Raw genomic sequence first — 21,713 nt, 5'->3', positions numbered from 1 at the left:
GACAGAGTGCAGGGGACCAGGGTACTCACTACGGGTAGTCAAGCTGTTGGATGAGGTTTAGAAAGGAGACGCACACATTGTAGGTAAACCAAAGTCTCTGAGTACAGCTGTCGATGCCGGGAGCCCATCCAAGTACCTGGTCCCACCGATGTCACTTAGTGATCCGGAGCCTGCCTCCGTGTACAATTTATGGTCCGTTGGTGGTCCCTGTGGCTTGAAGCTGTTGGGGGGCCCTGCTCACTATTTGTAGTGCAGCTGTGCTCTTGAGGGCTTGCACGTGGGACTTTAGTGGGTTACTGTGTCTGGATATGCCCCTGTCCCCCTCGTTGTGCTGATGCCCTCAACTTCTGAGCTTGTAGTGAAGTCCTTGGAGATCCTCTCCCTTTCAGGTGAATTGCCAGGACGTTGAGTCGGCTCTTGACCTAGGGTCCTGTACCCGGTCGTGCTTGGTACCGGTCAGTTCTTTTGGCCCTTCTGGTGCCGACAGTCCTCCAAGACTACGTCCGTCACACCCCTGTCTAACGTCCCTGCAACCGGTCCCCTGACTCTTCTGGACCCGAATCACCGCTTGCGACCCAACCAGTGTCCCTAGCTCCCCAGAAGCTCACTCTCCCCGCTCCTCTCTTTTTGGAGCCTACTTCTCAACCCTCACTCTCTGTCTCCCTCTTTCAGTCTGCTCTGTTCCCCTCAAGTGGCTGGCCCATTTCCAGTTAGTCCAACCCCCCTGATGTGTCACTGATGTGAGGTGATTGGGTTTTGTGGTACAAATGGGAGTGACACCGGTTTCTTGGGCACCTGGAACCATGAGGGTTAGGCCCTGCACCCTGGGTAAGGATGCAGTTCCCTGTGGCACCCTGATGTATTCAGGGGAGGCACACATGCGCAGTTTAACTATGGACGGTCTGCAATAAAACAGAACCAAATATGACGCAGCTGAGATTTCAGCTCCATTACCTCTTCATTAAGCCAAAATCTCGATCTGCTCATGCGCCACATATGGCGGCATTTTATTAAAAACCATGCGCAGTGTTGTTCTACAGGCTGTCTTCAATAAAATGGCACCACCAGATGCGCAGATCGAGATTTCAGCTTAGTGAAAAGGTCAATGAGCGGAAGTCTCGGCTGTGCCGCATCCGATGCCATTTTATTGCCTGCAGAATCAAACTGCACACGCGCTGCCCACTGCAATAATGATGGTGACTCAGAATATCAAAAAGGAGGCAGATCCCTGAATAATCACTAGACCTGTCGAAGAAACACAGGACACAGGCGGAGAAGAAGAACAGAGCATCCGGCGCCATTTTATTGAAGACCTGCAGACTTCCCATAGAATCACACTGTGCATGCGCCGTCCACTGCAATGATGACACAAAATTTCAAAAAGAAGGCATATCATTGAATAAGTGAACCTCTGTAGAAGAAACAGAGGAGGCAGGTGGAGAAGACGACGACCCTACCCACCATGATGCACAGATGAGGTCTTTATGAAAACTTTACAGGAAGATTATTTAACTATCAAAGATCAGATTCCTTCATTGCAGGTGCCATTTAACAAGCATCACAGAGCCAATACGGCCATGTGCTTACTTTATAGTGTTAAATCCTGCTGACACAGGTTCTCTTTAACAAGTGAACACTCACCTTAATAATTGGAGGAGCTATAGCCAAGTATTTTTCACCATTATGGTACGTTATAGATTCTTGACCAATTATAATGGCTCCTCCAAAAGGCTCCGGAACTGAGGAACAAAGATACAGCAAATAAGGGTACAGGGGAGTCCCACGTTACAATGTAAATGTAATTCTCAATGATGTTTGTGTGGTGGATCTGCCCGATGTGACGACGGGAGTGGAGAGACGCAGGGGCACGCAGGGTGGTCACTTCTCCTACTTCCAGCAGGAATTGTGTATATGTGGTTAATCAATATGTCCTGTAGCGCTCACACTTTAAAGGGTACGATCACATGTGGCAGATTTGTTGCAGAAATGTCTGAGACTGCCAAGTGCACATATAGAGTTTACCACAAAGTAAGTATACCCAATCACATTTTTGTCTATACTTTCTTATATCTTTAGGACATGTGAGAAGAGTGTGAGTGTGAGTGTGAGTGTGTGTGAGTGTGTGAGTGTGTGTGTGTGTGTGTGTGTGTGTGTGTGTGTGTGTGTGTGTGTGTGTGTGTGTGTGTGTGTGTGTGTGTGTGTGTGTGTGTGTGTGTGTGTGTGTGTGTGTGTGTGTGTGTGTGTGTGTAATGGCACAACAGGAGACCAGGATGGCACATTGCAACAAGAAGAGGATTAGTATAAGGGACATTACTACAAGGAGAGGACCTGCATGGGCACATTAGTAAAAGGGGACAAGGTTGGGAACACTACTATAGGATGGGAACATTGCATGGGGCACATTTGTAAAAGGGGACAAGGATTTGCACATTTCTACAGAAGGGGAACAAAGTGGAAGACATTACTAAAAGATATTGGCCAAAATTACTATATGGTGCTAATTGTAAAAAAGAGAATTTTGTTACTTACCGTAAATTCTTTTTTTTATAGTTCCGACATGGGAGACCCAGACCATGGGTGTATAGCTTCTGCCTCCGGAGGACACACAAAGTACTACACTAAAAAGTGTAGCTCCTCCCTCCGAGCATATACACCCCCTGGATAACCAAATCTAGCCAGTTTAGTGCAAAAGCTGAAGGAGGATATCCACCCACAAGTAGAGATAGAGCAAAACCCGGAACAACCGGAACCTCTGTCTACAACAACAGCCGGTGAAAACACACGGAACAAGAAAACTGCCAACAGGCAACAGGGAGGGTGCTGGGTCTCCCATGTCGGAACTATAAGAAAAAGAATTTACGGTAAGTAAACAAAATTCTCTTTTTCTTCATCGTTCCTTATGGGAGACCCAGACCATGGGATGTCTCAAAGCAGTCCATGGGTGGGAATAAACAGAAAACTGAGAAGTAGGCAAAACCTAACTTCACAAATGGGCGACAGCCGGCTGAAGGATGCGTCTGCCCAAGCTCGCATCTGCCGAAGCATGAGCATGCACTTGGTAGTGCTTCGAAAAGGTGTGCAGACTAGACCAAGTGGCAGCCTGACAGACCTGCTGAGCCGTAGCCTGGTGCCTGAAAGGCCAAGAGGCACCGACAGCTCTGGTCGAATGCGCCTTGATCCCCGGCGGGGGAGGCACCTGAGTGCACTGGTAGGCATCGGATATGGCCGACCTAATCCAACGTGCTAGGGTCGGTTTAGAAACCGAGAGACCCTTGCGCTGACCTGTGGTCAGCACAAAAAGAGAGGTGCACCGCCTAAGAACAGCGGTGCGTGACACACAGATCCGGAGCGCCCGCACCAGATCTAAAGTATGCAACGCTTTCTCAAAGCGATGCACAGGAGCCGGACAAAAGGAAGGCAATGAAATGTCCTGGTTAAGGTGGAAAGGAGACACCACCTTAGGTAGAAAGTCCGGAGTCAGACGGAGACCCACCTTGTCTTGGTGAAAAACCAAAAAAGGTGACTCCGAAGAGAGCGCAGCCAAATGAGAGACTCTCCTGAGAGAAGTTATGGCCACCAGAAAAACGACCTTCTGTGAAAGTCAAAACAAAGAAACCTCCCTAAGAGGCTCAAAGGGGGGTTTCTGTAAGACCGTGAGGACCAGATTAAGGTCCCAGGGATCCAAAGGCCGCCGGTAAGGTGGAATGATGTGAGATGCGCCCTGCATGAAGGTGCGCACCTGGGCCAGTCGGGCGATACGCCGCTGGAACATCACTGACAGCGCCGAGACCTGTCCCTTAAGGGAATTGAGGGATAGTCCTAGCTGCAGACCGGACTGTAGAAAGGACAGGATGGTCGGCAAGGAAAAAGGCCAAGGGGCATGCCCGGAAGAACGACACCAGGACAGGAAAATTCTCCAAGTCCTGTGGTAAATCTTGGCCGAGGAAGACTTCCGAGCCTGAGTCATAGTGGACATGACTTCGGGAGGAATGCCGGAAGCCGTCAGGATCCAGGACTCAAGAGCCACGCCGTCAATCTGAGAGCCGCAGAATTCTGGCGGAAAAACGGACCTTGTGAGAGAAGGTCTGGGCGGTCCGGGAGATGCCACGGCACCTCTACGGACAGACGGAGCAGGTCTGGGTACCAAGCTCGCCTGGGCCAGTCTGGAGCAATGAGTATGACCCGACGGCCCTCCATTCTGATCTTGCGCAGGACTCTGGGCAAAAGAGCTAGAGGGGGAAACACGTAAGACAGACGGAACTGGGACCAATCCTGAACCAGCGCGTCCGCTGCAAAGGCCTGAGGATCGTGGGAGCGGGCCACATAAACCGGGACCTTGTTGTTGTGCCGGGATGCCATTAGATCCACTTCCGGAGTGCCCCACTTGCGGCAGATCGACCGGAACACTGCCTGATGCAGAGCCCACTCGCCGCTGTCCACTGTTTGACGGCTGAGATAATCTGCCTCCCAGTTTTCTACGCCTGGGATGTGGACTGCGGATATGGTGGACTTGGAGTCCTCCGTCCACTGAAGGATGCGTTGAACCTCCAACATTGCCAGGCGGCTGCGAGTCCCGCCCTGGTGATTGATGTAGGCAACTGCTGTCGCGTTGTCTGACTGGACTCGAATGTGCTTGCCCGCCAACAGGTGGTGAAAGGCTACGAGAGCTAGAAGCACAGCTCTGATCTCCAGCACATTGATCGAGAGGGCTGATTCGGACGGAGTCCAAGTGCCCTGTGCTCGGTGGTGGAGAAATACTGCTCCCCAGCCGGATAGACTGGCATCCGTGGTGAGAATCACCCAGGACGGGATGAGGAAGGAGCGTCCCTAAGACAGAGAGAGGGGCCGAAGCCACCACTGAAGAGAGCTCTTGGTCTGTGGCGACAGAGCCACCAACTTGTGCAAGGAAGAAGTCCGCTTGTCCCAACAGCGGAGAATGTCCAGCTGCAGAGGGCGCAGACGGAACTAGGCAAAGGGAACCGCTTCCATTGACGCCATCATCTGACCCAGCACCTGCATGAGGTGCCTGATGGAATGACGGCGGGACCTCAACAGAGAGCGCACCGCCAGATGTAGGGACTGCTGTTTGACTAAGGGCAGCTTTACAAGTGCCGGCAGAGTCTCGAATTGCATCCCTAGGTACGTACGTTTTTGGGTCGGGGTCAGAGTGGACTTGGGCGAATTGAACAAGAGTGGCGAGAGTGAGCGAGACACTCCGCTGACAGACTGCACTGGATGAAGCCTTGACAAGAAGGTCGTCCAGGTAAGGAATCACTGCCAACCCCTGGAGGTGCAGATTGGTAAATACTCGAGGGGCCGTGGCTAACCCGAAGGGGAGAGCCACGAATTGGAAATGTTCCTCTCCGATTGCAAAACGTAGCCAACGCTGGTGTGAAACTGCAATTGGCAAATGCAGATAGGCATCTCTGATGTCGATGGATGCCAGAAAAATCTCCTTGGGTCATTGAGGCAATGACCGATCGCAGAGACTCCATGCGAAAATGCCGCACCTGAACATGCTTGTTGAGAAGCTTGATATCCAGGATGGGCCGGAAGGAACAGTCCTTTTTGGGGACTAGGAAGAGATTTGAGTAAAAACCTCTGAACCGTTCCCTGGCGGGAACCGGTACAATTACTCCGTTGGCCTGTAAGGATGCCACGGCCTGAGAGAAGGCGGCGGCCTTGGAGCAGGGGGGAGTTGACAGAAAAAATCTGTTTGGCGGGCTGGAAGAGAACTCTATCCTGTAGCCGTGGGAGATGATATCCCGCACCCACTGATCGGAGACGTGTTGAAACCACACGTCGCCAAAGTGGGAGAGCCTGCCACCGACCAAGGACGTTGCTGGCGCGGCCAGATAGTCAAGAGGAGGCTGCCTTGGTGGCAGCAGCTCCTGCGGACCTTTGTGGACGCGGCTTCTTGCGCCAGGTGGGCTTCTGGTCCTTGGCTGAGTTAGTGGACGAGGCCGAGGGCTTAGAGGCCTCCCAGTTAGAGGAACGAAACCTCGACTGGTTCCTGCCCTGGACAGGTTTCCTGGGTTTAGTCTGTGGCAAGGAAGTACTCTTCCCGCCAGTAGCCTCCTTAATAATGTCATCCAGTTGTTCACCTAACAGCCTGGACCCGGCAAATGGGAGCCCAGCAAGGTACTTCTTTGAAGAAGCATCTGCCTTCCACTCTCGCAGCCACAAAATCCTGCGGATAGCGAGGGAATTAGCGGAGGCCACCGCAGTGCGGTGAGAAGCCTCCAGCATGGCAGACATGGCGTAGGCTGAAAAGGCTGAAGCCTGGGAAGGTAGGGCAACCAATTTAGGGTATGTGCGCACGTTGCTTTTTACCTGCTTTTTACCTGCTTTTTTGCTGCTTTTTCTTCTGCGCTGTTTAATGCCAAAATGGATGTGTTCTTCTATTCAAGCAAAGTCTATGGGAATTTGGGTTTCTTGTTCACACTATGTTGTTCAAAATGCTGCCTTTTTGTGGCAGAACTTTGGTCAAAAACTCAACTTTGCAGTGCAAAACCCAAATGGCAAAAACAATTGACATGTTGCTTCTTTGAAAAGCTGAGTTTTTGACCAAAGTTCTGCCTCAAAAAGGCAGCATTTTGAACAACATAGTGTGAACAAGAAACCCATAGACTTTGCTTGAATAGAAGAACACATCCATTTTGGCATTAAACAGCGCAGAAGAAAAAGCAGCAAAAAAAGCAGTTAAAAAGCAGGTAAAAAGCAACGTGCGCACATACCCTCAGCCATAGAGTCCCTAGTGAGGGAATGCATCTCCTCTAGGGAAGCAGAGATGGCTTTGAGAGCCCACACTGCTGCAAAGGACGGGGAGAACGAGGCCCCTGCCGCCTCATAGACAGACTTGGCCAGGAGGTCAACCTGGCGGTCAGTGGGATCCTTAAGGGAGGTGCCATCAGCTACAGATACAACTGTCCGGGCTGAGAGTCTAGACACCGGAGGGTCTACTTTTGGTGAGTGAGCCCACTCCTTGACCACCTCTGGTGGAAAAGGAAAACGGTCATCAGAACCACGCTTTGGGAAGCGTTTGTCAGGACAGGCTCTGGGCTTGGACACAGTGGCTTGAAAACTGGAGTGGTTAAAGAACACACTCCTTGTTCTCTTAGGCAAGGTAAACTGGTACTTTTCTGCCAGAGAGGGTTGCTCCTCTGATACTGGCGGATTGAGGTCCAGTAAAGAATTATTGGACGCAATCAAATCACTAACATCCGCATCACCCTCGGTCAGATCAATGGGGCACATGGAGGTAGCGTCCGAGCCCCCAGTAAAGGCATCCTCCTCGTCCTGCGAGTCGGCTCGTGAATCGGAGCCACGGGACGAGGAAGGAGAGGGGACCCTGCGTCTCCTTTTAGGAGGACGGGGTCTGGGAGCAGATGAAGAATCCTCTGTGAGCTCTGCAGAGCGAGCCGAAGCAGCAGAGGCACCCTGAGAAGGGGGCTGATGCATGCTCAGCAGAGTCCGGGACAACTCTCCCATGGAGTCGGCAAAGGACTTGGAGATAGCCTTAGAAAACGATTCTACCCAAACCAGGGGTTCAGCCAACGGGGCCGGAGCAGCCGGAGGGACCACTGGGGAGACTCCAGGCTGAGGCACCACCATGTTAGAGCAGGCATCACAATGTGGATATGTGCTCGGTTCAGGCAGTACGAGCTTACATGCAGTGCATATTGAGTACAGCCTTGCAGCCTTGCTCCTAGTGTGAGACATGCTGCTGAGGTGGAGGTTCTGCAATAAAGAACACACTCCTTCAGAATGATCCCCAGAGAGTGTATAATAAAGTCCACAACCAGAGGTTGTGGCTTACCAGACCGTTTTGTGTGCCCTCCGGATTCCACAGCTCGGACCCCCAGACAGGTTGCAGAGATGCAGCAGCCAGCGCCGATCAGTGTGAGAACGCTGATAAAATGGCACCGGAGGGAGGAGGGGGGCGGAGCCTAGTCCAAGAGTGGGAACCGGAGGGCGAAGGAGATATCCAGGGGAGGGAAACATCTCCTCAGAGAGGAGTGTCCTCCCCTGAGCTGAACGGCCGGTGGGCGGCGCCGCACTGTCCCTCTGCCTGACTGACATGCAGGGGCAGTGAAAACGAAAGTAGGCCGCAGCCGAAGCCGGGGCCTAAATTTTACCATGCGGCCGGCGAGCAGGCACCCTCGGCGCGGTTCTCAGGTGAAATCCAGAGAACCGGCCGGAAATCACAGCAAAGTTAAATAACACACTCTCCCCACAATAAATGTACAAGGGACCCCTCAATAACGTCTCAATACTTAGCTTATGAGACGCAGGGCCAGGTCCCTGAGGGATGAGTGCTACATCCGGCAGGGTCCTGAAAGGGCTGCGGATGGAGACCGGTCTCCTGCAAAGCAGTGAGAACCGTGCTGGCTCCCACTTCAAGCCAGAGCCCGAGGGATGGTGAAGGAGCGCGGCATGAAAGGCTCCAGCCTTGAAATCAACCTTAACAGCACCGCCGACATAGTGGGGTGAGAAGGGACATGCCGGGAGTCCAGCTTGGACCCGCTTTTCTTCCAACTCTTTAAAATCAAAAATCATATGAGAATGCATGTGTGGATGTATGCCTCCTGAACACAAAGCATTGAACTGGCTAGATTTGGTTATCCAGGGGGTGTATATAGCCCGGAGGGAGGAGCTACACTTTTTAGTGTAGTACTTTGTGTGTCCTCTGGAGGCAGAAGCTATACACCCATGGTCTGGGTCTCCCATAAGGAACGATGAAGAAATAAATATGGTACCAATAAAAATATCACTTGCTCCTGCAATCAATGCGCCTCCCCCCCAGTTATTTTTTTTCTATATGCAGCCCATACAGCCAACAGAGTATGAGACCCCTGATCTAGAAAGTACCTAGTACGTCCAGTGTTGTTAAGAGGTTAATGGCTGTGTGTGGAGGGCACGCTACATTTACAAAGTGCTACAAGCTGAACACTGACTACTTTATATTGCATCAAAGTGTCAGGTCTTGAGTGTTGTCCCATGAAGAGAAATAACTAAAATTATTTATTTACAAGAATGTGGGGGGTGTACTCACTTTTCATACATACTATACACATACATACATATATATATATACACACACCTATATACACACCTATATACACACCTATATATACATATATATATATACATACATATACACACACACACACACACACACAATGTAAATATAAATGTAGAAGTCAATGAGCAGCTTGCAGTTAATACCAGATGCATGGAGCAGATTTACAGTCGCAGACATTTCTACAATGGTATTGCTGTACATGAGTAAACCCTAAAAGCAAAGCTTTGTCCCATGTTCAGGGGAAAAGGAACAACCAATTTCAATTATAACACACAGGGTGAGAAGTAAAAAAAAAGGAAATTTGGGGGGGGGGGGGAAATCGCATGTGACAGACACACAGTGATTTATGCTGTAACAGATGTACACCCCCTACTCCCCCTCATAATACACTTGTACAGGTACCTGCTATCACCATAGACGCCTCGGCCTCCACATTCTCCTGCTTCCAAGGACCTTTGCTAAACTCTTTTTCCCTGAGGGAGACCTCATAAGTCTTTACATGCCGGCCCTGGGGATCTTGATACACAAAACAAATAGTGGGGGCTTGACAGCTGTACAAGAACTTGACATCGATGACATGCAGCTCCTCCAATCGGATGTTGAAAGCTTTCAGCTCCTTATTGTCTCTCTCAAGGGGGATTACTTTAAATAAACCATCGTAAAGGCGCAATCCGATCATGCGGCAGTCTGGATCAATAATTCCGATGATCCCAGTTTCAGAAGGTCGTCCAATGCGATCCTGGTGATGTGGGAAAGACGAATTTTGAAATAAAGTCAGCAAAAATGTCTTAAAATACCATTTTAATTAAATAAGAGTTGGAAGAGATGGTTGGCTGCAATCATTGCCTGTACCTGTACATTGCCATGTGCGCGGGTGATGATATCAATGCTGTCTCCGGTCTGCTTATATTCCAAGATGCAGGCATTGTATTTAGCAGTCAGTACAAAAAGCAGGTCTTTACTCTCACCCTGGACGGAAGAAGAGACATGCATCACTCACCATTCATCTACATGAGGTTATATTGATAGCCAGTGTAAAGCAGGGGTGTGTGACCTGTGGCAGGGGCCATATGCCGCCCCCCATGCCTTTCTGTGTGGTCCTGAACTATCTGCTCACAGAGTGGCCGGACAGTCTGGGGGCTGTATTTTCCATGTTGGGGAGTAGAGGCGTGTCAGATAGCACCGTAGTAATAGGTGACTAGTAATGCGGCCACGTCATCATCTAGGTGAGGAGCGGATGGAGTAAAGAAGCGGCCGTGTATGAGTTCTGCCATAATCAGAGTAGTTTACAAGAGAAGGGAAACTAGAGTCTCACAAATAGATCCACCTTTGATAGGAGAGTGTCCTAAAGATGGAGTCATCACTGATTAGATATTTAACCCCTTCACGACCCATGACGCATCTATCCATCATGGAGCATGTGGCATTAAGCCCCGCCCCCTGCCACAGGCAGGATGCAGCAATCTGCACACATATCAACTGTTTTCAACAGCTGACGTGTGCCTCATTGTTATGAGTGGAATCACTTCCATTCGCAACATTTAACCCCTTACATCTTGCTGCCAAAGTCTGGCAGCGAGATGTATATGCGCGCAGCCATGATTTTCACTTACCGCCGCCCCCACCGGAAGTCACATGCATGATCACATGACTTTTCGTGGTTGCCATGGTAGCACAGGGTCTTGTGATGACGCCTGTAGCAATCAAGAGTCACTTTCAGTTTCACTCCGCCCGGAGCCGAATGAATCAGGAAGTGACCATATCTGCCATTTACAGCTGTGTAGCTGTGATCAGTAGATAGGGCAGAGCGATTGGATTGCTGATCGCTATAGCCCCCTAGGGGGACTAGTAAAATAAACAAAAAAAAAAAAAAAAAAAAAAAGAAGAAGGTCAAATCACCCCCCTTTCACCCCATTGAAAATTAAAGGGTTAAAAAAAAAAAAATAAATATACACATATTTGCTATCGCCACATTCAGAAATGCCCGATCAAAATATAAAATCAATTAATCTGATTGGTAAACGGCGTAGTGGGAAAAAATTTCCAAACACCAAAATTACGTTTTTTGGTTGCCGCAAGTTTTACGCAAAATGCAATAACAGGCGATCAAAACGTAGCATCTGCGCAAAAATGGTACCATTAAAAAGGTCAGCTCGAGGGCGCAAAAAATAAGTCGTCACTGAGCCATAGATCCGAAAAATGAGAATGCTACAAAACGTACGCCACTTTTATTGGACAGACTTGTGAATTTTTTTTAACGCCTTAGATACAAGTAAACCTATACATGTTTGGTGTCTACAAACTCGCACCGACCTCAGGCATCATACCCACACATCAGTTTTACCATATAGTGAACATTGTGAATAAAACATCCCAAAAACTATTGTGCCATCACACTTTTTTTTGCAGTTTTTCCACACTTGGATTTTTTTTGCTGTTTTCCAGTACACTATATGGTTAAATTTATGGTTTCATTTAAAAGTACAACTTGTTCCGCAAAAAACAAGCCCTCATATGGTTAGATTGACGGAAAAATAAAAAAGTTACGGCTCTCGGAAGAAGGGAAGCAAAAAACAAAAACGCAAAAACCTAAAGTGCCCGGGGGCTGAAGGGGTTAAGATGTTTTATTGTGGTTCAATCTGGCCCTCAGACCCCAAAAAAGCTGTTTACCCCTAGTATAGAAACATTAAAAGGTTTTTCCCTTATAAGCTGCGGCCACCATCAGTTATCTCTTATATACAGTATTCCAGAATCCTGTATACAAGAACCCAGGCCACTCTGTATAAATGTAAAAAACAGCAATATAATACTCACTTAGGGGGCGCATTTGGTCCGATGTCTGTCACTGGTCTCGAGTCCGGCACCTCTTCTCTTTGCATGATCATCATCCTTCTGCCCAGCGCTGTGTGTATAACGCGTCCTGTGTCATTCACACAGAGGCCTCCATTGCACTCCTGCTCATGCGCACTTTGATGTGCCTGGGTGAGGGAAGATCAGAGTACTGTATGGCGCATGCAGGTGGTCTTTGACCTTTTCTCGCACCTGCGCATTACGGTACTTTGCTCTTCCCTAATCAGCAGTAGATTATCGAAACTACACTACGCAGCCCAGTAAGTGACATATCGCTAGAATCAGAATCTCTGCCCCTAATTTATGCTACTCTCAGATTAAGTGGCAAAAACTTGGTGACAGACTCCCTCAATTGGCATGTGCCGTGCGTGCACAGTGCTTGTCAGCAGCAGATTAATGCGACGGGCTCGAGAGATAAGTTAGCCCCATTGGTGTTCTTAGGGGTCCGTGATTTGTGCTACATATAAGTATTAGAAATGGGCGAATAGTAACTATTTGTGTTCGGATTTATGTTCCCATTTACTTGCATTAGGTTTGTTATTCAATATGAATACCGGAATAGTACTTTAGGATTCGTTACGGATTCATCTCTCTCTAATAAGTATATATAGGTAGTGGAATTGCTCCTATAATGCTAGTTAGTGGCAATGTTGAGGAGGATATGGACATTAGGGTTATATGTAGCCCAGACATCCACCTTACACATCCATAGTCATTAGCTAGAAGCCAACAAACAGCAATGATTGCAATCATTGCAGTCACCTTGGGTCTGAAGAGCTCCATTACTGCGATCTTGCCGTACATCCCGACCTCCTTTACTGGGCGCAGCCCCTCCGGAGTCACAACATAGATCTCCAGACGGGTGTTCTTGGCTATCAGGAGATTCAAGTCATCTTCAGAAGTAAAGTGTCCTGGAAAAAAGAAAAATTAAAAAAAGGATTTTTTTTTCAGTTCTAATTGTACAAAATTATATTTAAAAGAACCCAAATCTGGTTACTATGAGCCATTAAAGGGAACCTGTGGTGAGGAATTTACACCTCCAACTAAGAAATGTTGGTGGCTTCATGGTGTAAGTGATGAGACTTGTGACAGGAGGATACGTGTCTGGCAGACACCTCTGATCTCAGGGGAATTATCAGGGGGGCCTAAATGCTAGTAAGACCCTTCATTTTCCTGATGGAAGATGTTGCGAGACCGCTGCTCAGTCCACAAAAATAGAGATCAGAATTTAGGCCAATCAGTTAGGAAAAATGTAATGTCTATGGCCTTTGCTATAGGATATCTCTGGACTATGGTCACCTTTGACATGGGAAAAACAAAGTGTACATGACAGTGGTGACTTCAGTTTGCAGCCTGCTCCTAGGTTCATGCTTTTGCCATGTGGATGCGTTCCTCCCAGTAATACATGCTGGATCTCCGTGTGCAGGATGTGTCACCCTCACTAACTCTTTAGTGTCAGCACAGCTTCATTCCTGGAGTGATTTAACCTTTCTTCAACTCATGAAGAATCCTATGCGTTCCTCTTTAATCACCTGAATACTGCCACCTGCTGTGTACAACCTCATCTCCCCCAGAGTCATTGTATATACTGTATATTGGTATAATCACACAAAGGTGTTACCACAACTTTTTTTGTTAACAGCCCATCATCAGGTTTGTTTGTTTTTTTTGCATCAAAATTGCAGCTTTAAGGCTTAAGCAGCGTCAGCAGGGCTGGAGCCGAAAATCAGAACCCTGGAAAGCAGCGCGGACCATGTGAGTATGCAAATTACTGGTTCTCCGTGTGCTGTCGCGGATAGCACACTGAGAACACACGTGGCCCACACGTATCTGAGACACTTACTTACCACAAGCAACACGCAGGGAAAATATGTGTCTCGCGGCACGTGCGTGTTTTTAACGGATGTGTGTTGGAGGCCTAAAGGGAACCTGACATCAGATTCTTGCTCCCCAATTCATATATAACATGAATCCAGCACTCGTTGCACAATGGTAGCCAGGTATGTTTTATTATGTGACAAGTCCAACGCAGTCAATAGCCTTCCTGTCTCACCCCTCCCCTCCCCTGATGACTGACAGATCTCTTCAATGTACACAAAAGGCCCTGTCAGTCACCTGAGGCTTGGCTGGGAGAAGCCAACAGGGATCATACCTGATATAGGCAGCGGAGATGCACAAGACCTGATCCATTATTTATTTGCACCTTTTTTATCTAGTGTTTGGTATTTTTGCCTGCTTACTATTTAAATCCTTCTATAAATTTGCAATACTTATATATATATATATATATATATATATATATATTATATTATATATTAGACACACAATAAGCAAAATTATATTTGTAACACTTTTTGATCCCATTTTGTCATGAGCTGAACTCAAATTTCAGATGCTTTCTATGCACATAAAAATAATTTTTCTCTCCAATATTGTTCATGAATTTGTCTAAATCTGTGTTAAGACTTCTCCTTTGACAAAGTAATCCGTCCACCTCCCAGGTGTGACATATCAAGATGCTGATTGGACAGCATGATTTTTGCATATGTGCACCTTTGGCTGGCCACAACAAAAGGCCACCCTAAAATGTGCAGTTTTATCACACAGCACAATGCCACAGATGTTACAAGTGTTGAGGGAGCGTGTAATTGGCACACTGACTGCAGGAATGTCCACCAGAGCTGTTGCCCGTGAATTGCAAGTTCATTTCTCTACCATTTGCGTCTCAAAAAGGTGGATCAGAAAATTTGGCCAAACATCCAACCGGCCTAATCGTTGTATCCACACCAGCCTAGGACCTCCACATTCAGCTTCTTCACTTCCAAGATCGTCTGAGACCGGCCACCTGCTGCAAGCAACTGTTTGCTTCCCCAAATAATGTACAGTAGAACCTTGGATTAAGAGTAACTTGGTTTGAGAGCGATTTGCAAGACAAGCAAAACTTTGTTCAAATGTGTAACTTGGTTTAAGAGCAATGATTTGCAATAAGAGCAAATACTCACTGTGCACACTTCTTTCCTTTCACCGCGTTCTGACCCGCTCTGGAGGTATCTTTCTGTACATACCGTATTTTTCGGACCATAAGACGCACTTTTTTCCCCCCCAAATGTTGGGGGAAAGTGGGGGGTGCGTCTTTTGGTCTGAATACAGGGCTGCGGGGAATGAGGGTGCTGTGGTGGAGCGGGTCATCGGGGGCACGAGCAGGATGCAGCAGCCTGCCGTGACCACGTGGACCCGCTCATTTAATATGCACGCCCATCAGCCCGCCGGCGCCCATCATCTCTCAGCACTGAAGCTGGCACTGACAGGTGGGCGGGGGATAAACAGCCGGCCCGCATGATCACCCCTGGCAACTGCAGCCTGGAGTGATCATGTGTGGCTGTATTCACTGCCCCGCGCGGCTGCGTCATCGGTGCAGTGAATAAGTACACATTACTCACGTTTCCCCTGCAGCATCGCTCGTCCTCCCGTCTCCTCTGGTCAGCTGACTTGCGTGGAGACTAGCGCCGCGCATAACGATGAAGTCATCGCTGTGCGCACGTGTCCACACGGGACAGACAGGAGATCGAGATGCTGCAGGGGAATGGGGACGGCTCCACTCAGCGGCGCTGCCGCTGACAGACGGTAAGAGGAGCGGTGCTGCAGGGAGTGAGGTGAGGTAAAGTGAGTATGAACGTTTATTTTTTTTATGTGCCACAGGATGCTGCCATACACCAGGATGATGGGGGTATATGAGCAGGATAGGGGTTTGTTATAAGCAGGACGGGGAGTATGTGAGCAGGACGGGGAGTATGTGAGCAGGACGGGGAGTATGTGAGCAGGACGGGGAGTATGTGAGCAGGACATTACCCCATAAGTGTCAGCAGCAGATCCTCGCCCCATAAGTGTGTCATGACCACATTTTTTGCTTAAAATTTTATTTTCCCATTTCCCTCCTCTAAAATCAGGGTGCGTCTTATAGTCCGAAAAATACGGTATGTATTATATACAGTATACCATTGTACAGTATATACTATATAGTATGTCTATCAATTTGCATTTGTGGATACATAACTATACTTTCTTTCTGCTAACCAGTGCAGCACTTTGCTTGTACTGTAATGTAATTGACTGTGCAGATTTCCTACCCCACATTTTGGCTTAGTTCTGCCCTTATTTTGGGGAGAATAGATTTCTGGTGTGTTTTTTTGTGTACAAGAATACAAATTTTCATATTTATACATGTTTTCTCTCTATACTGTACCTCCTGCACACCAACAATTCTATTGTAAGCTAACATGCAGTTTAATTTGTTTTATATGCTTTTACTGCACAGTATTTTGTATTACTGTAATAAGTTTGTATAAATACAGTAAATATTTTGGGTTGTAGAACGAATTGTCTGCGTGTCAATTATTTCCTATGGGAAAATTCGCTTTGACTTAAGAGTAACTTTGTTTAAGAGCACACTCCCGGAACCAATTATGCTCGTAATCCAAGGTTCCACTGTATACACACACTGTTAGAAACCGTCCCAAGGAACCTCATCTGCTGCTCGTTGTCCTCATCGGGGTCTCCACCTGACTGCTGTTCATTGTTGTAACCAGCTCGAGTGGAGAGGTGATCTCGTCACGGAGGGCAGATGCCTTTTTGAGGCAGAAGAGGAGTTTCACTTTGAAACACGTAAATAAAGCCCCTTCTCATCCACACCACGGACTGGACCTTAATTTTTATCCCCAGCAGCACAGATGGTTCCACGCTACTCCGGGTTCATTTTATAATTTGCAGATGGCAGACTGTGTATATGACGTCGTGTGAATGAGGGGTTTGCGAATGTCAATGTTGTGAATAGAGTGGCCCATGGTGACGGTGGGTTATGGTACAGGCAATGAACACAGATGCACAAACACAGTGACGAGATCCTGAGGCCCAGTGTTGTGCCATTTATCTAACTTGAATCTGGTCACCATCACCTCATGTTGCAGCTGATAATGCACGGCCCAGCCGGGCCGCCGCTTGAACCAGTACATGACCCCGGCTCTGATCCCGGCAGGACCACCACCTGCACCAGTACATGACCCCGGCTCTGATCCCGGCAGGACCACCACCTGCACCAGTACATGACCCCGGCTCTGATCCCGGCAGGACCACCACCTGCACCAGTACATGACCCCGGCTCTGATCCCGGCAGGACCACCACCTGCACATGACCCCGGTAGGACCACCACCTGCACCAGTACATGACCCCGGCTCTGATCCCGGCAGGACCACCACCTGCACCAGTACATGACCCCGGCTCTGATCCCGGCAGGACCACCACCTGCACCAGTACATGACCCCGGCTCTGATCCCGGCAGGACCACCACCTGCACCAGTACATGACCCCGGCTCTGATCCCGGCAGGACCACCACCTGCACCAGTACATGACCCCGGCTCTGATCCCGGCAGGACCACCACCTGCACCAGTACATGACCCCGGCTCTGATCCCGGCAGGACCACCACCTGCACCAGTACATGACCCCGGTAGGACCACCACCTGCACCAGTACATGACCCCGGCTCTGATCCCGGCAGGACCACCACCTGCACCAGTACATGACCCCGGCTCTGATCCCGGCAGGACCACCACCTGCACATGACCCCGGTAGGACCACCACCTGCACCAGTACATGACCCCGGCTCTGATCCCGGCAGGACCACCACCTGCACCAGTACATGACCCCGGCTCTGATCCCGGCAGGACCACCACCTGCACCAGTACATGACCCCGGCTCTGATCCCGGCAGGACCACCACCTGCACCAGTACATGACCCCGGCTCTGATCCCGGCAGGACCACCACCTGCACCAGTACATGACCCCGGCTCTGATCCCGGCAGGACCACCACCTGCACCAGTACATGACCCCGGTAGGACCACCACCTGCACCAGTACATGACCCCGGCTCTGATCCCGGCAGGACCACCACCTGCACCAGTACATGACCCCGGCTCTGATCCCGGCAGGACCCGCACGCCCCGGCCACTGACCTGTCACACAGGCGTTCACCGCAGTGGGCTTCTGCGCAGTCACCACGTAGTTGTAAGACATGTTATCTCCAGGGCTGAGCTCCTGTCGCTGCAATTCACGTAGCGACAGGCGCGAAAACAGACAGCAACAGGCCTCCGCGCACCGGAACCGGAAAAAGGAGATGATAGAGAAGGGACAGGCAGCAGCTGCACCATAGAGAATAGAGTGTGGGCTAGACAGTCATCTACACACAGGTGGAGCATAGAAAAGGGAGAAGCCCGAGCAAACCGCGCACGGTGCGGAGTCTCAGACACTGCAATGTTACGTGTCCGCTCCGGGGTTGGCGGGAAAGAGGGGACGCAGCTGCCACCGTGGGGCTGGGAGGACTCAGGGGGTAGAGCGACGCTGGTCATAGAGCGGAGAGGGGCAGAGCGGCACACGTGAGCAGGCCTGGCTGCCAGTGCGGGAAGGTACATGCTGTGTCTATATGGATCAACACTGCTCTAACTGTGGAGAGCAAGCCTGTGACTGCAGAGAACCCTTCCCGACCGGGGAAGAGCAGCACATATGGATGTACAGGAGTATCCTACTTTAAAGGGGCTGTCTGCACAGAATGACTGTACAAACCAAGCTCAGGTGCTCAGTGCATCAGGGCGGGGCTAATCATTACGATCCACTTTCCCACCTGCTGGTTTCCCCTCCATGCCCGCCCTTCTTAGGTGCTATGAAGTCAGAGTTGTCAATCAAAGATGAGGGGGTGGGAAGCTGCACATAAATGATTGGTTCTGCCACGATGCAGCGAGTGCCTGTGCTTGGTTTGTACAGTCACAATATGCTGACAGAGGTCCTTTAAATGAGTTGTCCGACATAAACTCAAACATTTTTGTTACGCTAATCTGTGCTGTATTGTCATATAAATCACACCTACATTGTTATTTTTTGTTTTCTAACTTCTGTTCCTCTTGAATTATGACTTTATTCTCTGCAGCTTCTTATTTACATTCAGATCCAGCAAACTGACCACTTCCTGTGCAAAACCTCAGTCAGAGCTGTCACCACCCACCCCAGTGTCCAGCCCCGCCCCAGTGTCCAGCCTCGCCCTCTGCCCGCCCCCTGCACACACATTCCCTGTCAGTATTCTTCCCCAGCACCTGACCTGTTATCACTACAGCATTGCAAATAACAGCCCCACATATGGCTCTGCACCGCACACATATGGCTCTGCAGCGCACACATATGGCTCTGTACTGCACACGCACACATATGGCTCTGCACCGCACACATATGGCTCTGTACCGCACACACACACATATGGCTCTGCACCGCACACATATGGCTCTGTACCGCACACGCACACATATGGCTCTGTACCGCACACGCACACATATGGCTCTGCACCGCACACGCACACATATGGCTCTGCACCGCACACATATGGCTCTGCACCGCACACGCACACATATGGCTCTGTACCGCACATGCACACATATGGCTCTGTACCGCACATGCACACATATGGCTCTGCACCGCACACGCACACATATGGCTCTGCACCGCACACGCACACATATGGCTCTGTACCGCACACTTATGGCTCTGCACACGCAGACATATGGCTCTGCACACATATGGCTCTGCACACGCACACATATGGCTGTGCACACATATGGCTCTGCACACACACACATATGGCTCTGCACCGCCCGCCCCCCATCCCCATCGGGAACACGTGTAAGGAATACATACTCACCCGTCCTCGGTCCCTGCCGCTCCTGCACGTTCGCGCGCTGTCTGTGCTCTGGACATATCAGCACAGTAGTGACGTCACCGCTGTGCTGAAGAGAGCACAGACAGCGGGAGGGACAGTGATGAGAAGCAGCGCTGCGCTGCTTCTCATCAGCACTTTCAAATGTACCGGCATCTGTGATCTGCGATGCCGGTACATTTGAATGTGTGATCCTGAGCAGGGGCCCGGTGCTGGAGCTGACACCACGGCAGCCGCCGCCAGGCCCCGCACCCAGATCACAAACCCCACAGCAAGTGCAGGGGGAGGTTACTGGAGAGTAAAAGAGGGGCGGGGGAATGTGTGGGAGGGTGCAGGGAAGGGGGCGGGGAGTACTCGCACTGTACAGCCCAGCAGGGCGGCAACATGCTGTTCCACATTTGCATGTCAACATGGCCCTACCCATGTTGACATGAAATGACCGGAAGCAGCAAAATCGCGGCAGGAGCGGTCACATGACCACTCTGAGCCGGGGGAGAGGGGCTGACAGCAGGGCAGGTAAGTGGTCTCTATCTACTTACCTGCCCCAATGTAGCCCCATAGGGTAATAAAAAAAAAAAGTCAAAGAAGCCGGATAACCCCTTTTAAGGAAAGCGCTCTTAAATACCTAAACTAACTTAAACAGTGGATTCTTGCCCTCCAACCTCCCCACTGCTACTCAGGTCTCGGTGTTTACGCTATAACCAGCCGTGACAATTGCGGTCACCGTGATCGCGACGGGGCCACCCATCCCAGCTTCTGTTTCAGTTGGATGTGCGTTCAAGGGCATACATACAGCTCAAATGCATTACAGCACAGAGACCCGTCCGGTCCTTGCACTGCAATGTGCAGTTTGCCGACATCAACCTGACGTTGGTGGATGGAGTGAGACATGATGTCCCAGATGTGCTCAATCGGATTCAGGACTGGGGAACGGGTGGGCCAGTCCATAGCATCAATGCCTTCATCTTGCAGGAACTGCTGACACACTACAGCCACATGAGGTCTGGCATTGTCCTGCATTAGGAGGAACCCAGGGCCAACTGCACCAGCATATGGTCTCACAAGGGGTCTGAGGATCTCATCTCGGTACCTAATGGCAGTCAGGCTACCTCTGGCGAGCACATGGAGGGCTGTGCGGCCCTACAAAGAAATGCCACTCCACACCATTACTTACCCACTGCCAAACTGGTCATGCTGAAGGATGTTGCAGGCAGATCGCTCTCCACTGTCTCCAGACTCACATGTGCTCAGTGTGAACCTGCTTTCATCTGTGAAGAGCACAGGGCGCCAATGGCAAATATACCAATCCTGGTGTTCTGTGGCATATGCCAAGCATCCTGCACAGTGTTGGGCAGTGAGCACCACGCCATCTGTGGATGTTGGGCCCTCATGCCATCCTCATGGAGTCTGTTTCTAAGGGTATGTGCGCACGTTGCTTTTTACCTGCTTTTTTGCTGCTTTTTCTTCTGCGCTGTTTAATGCCAAAATGGATGTGTTCTTCTATTCAAGCAAAGTCTATGGGAATTTGGGTTTCTTGTTCACACTATGTTGTTCAAAATGCTGCCTTTTTGAGGCAGAACTTTGGTCAAAAACTCAGCTTTTCAAAGAAGCAACATGTCAATTGTTTTTGCCATTTGGGTTTTGCACTGCAAAGCTGAGTTTTTGACCAAAGTTCTGCCACAAAAAGGCAGCATTTTGAACAACATAGTGTGAACAAGAAAGCCAAATTCCCATAGACTTTGCTTGAATAGAAGAACACATCCATTTTGGCATTAAACAGCGCAGAAGAAAAAGCAGCAAAAACGCAGGTAAAAAGCAGGTAAAAAGCAACGTGCGCACATACCCTAACCGTTTGTGCAGACATATGCACATTTGTGGCCTGCTGGAGGTCATTTTGCAGGGCTCTGGCAGTGCTCCTCCTGTTCTAGCGGTCCTGCTGCTGGGTTGTTGCCCTCCTACGGCCCCCTCCACGTCTCCTGGTGGTGCCTCCATCCTCTAGACACTACGCTGATAGACACAGCAAAC

The 21,713-nt window shown here is 49.7% G+C and overlaps 2 protein-coding genes across 3 annotated transcripts in view; one reads left to right on the top strand and one right to left on the bottom strand.

Annotated features, from left to right (window-relative positions):
* The window catches only part of DDB1 (damage specific DNA binding protein 1), a 91,649-nt gene extending 73,417 nt beyond the window's left edge, over positions 1-18,232 (bottom strand). The window contains exons 1-5 of the mRNA XM_075325272.1: positions 17,944-18,232; positions 12,698-12,846; positions 9,938-10,054; positions 9,488-9,824; positions 1,642-1,739 (exon numbers count right to left, since the gene is read on the bottom strand). Of these exons, the coding sequence (XP_075181387.1) occupies positions 1,642-1,739; positions 9,488-9,824; positions 9,938-10,054; positions 12,698-12,846; positions 17,944-18,004 (762 nt within the window). The 5' untranslated portion in view covers positions 18,005-18,232. The remainder of the gene's footprint in view (positions 1-1,641; positions 1,740-9,487; positions 9,825-9,937; positions 10,055-12,697; positions 12,847-17,943) is intronic.
* Positions 1-21,713, top strand: part of TKFC (triokinase and FMN cyclase) — a 742,129-nt gene that overhangs the window by 642,663 nt on the left and 77,753 nt on the right. Inside the window, exon 1 of one of the 2 annotated variants that reach the window (XM_075325273.1) lies at positions 18,293-18,393. The exons of the other annotated variant lie outside the window; for it this stretch is intronic. The gene's annotated coding sequence lies outside the window, so the exon portion shown is untranslated. Of the gene's footprint in view, positions 1-18,292; positions 18,394-21,713 lie in introns of those variants that run through there. 2 annotated transcript variants of the gene reach the window in all.

The sequence above is a fragment of the Anomaloglossus baeobatrachus genome, chromosome 10, assembly GCF_048569485.1.
Source record: "Anomaloglossus baeobatrachus isolate aAnoBae1 chromosome 10, aAnoBae1.hap1, whole genome shotgun sequence".
Taxonomy (NCBI): Eukaryota; Metazoa; Chordata; class Amphibia; order Anura; family Aromobatidae; genus Anomaloglossus; species Anomaloglossus baeobatrachus.
The sequence above is the reverse complement of the archived record's forward strand: the minus strand, read 5'-3'. Positions and strand labels throughout refer to the sequence as shown.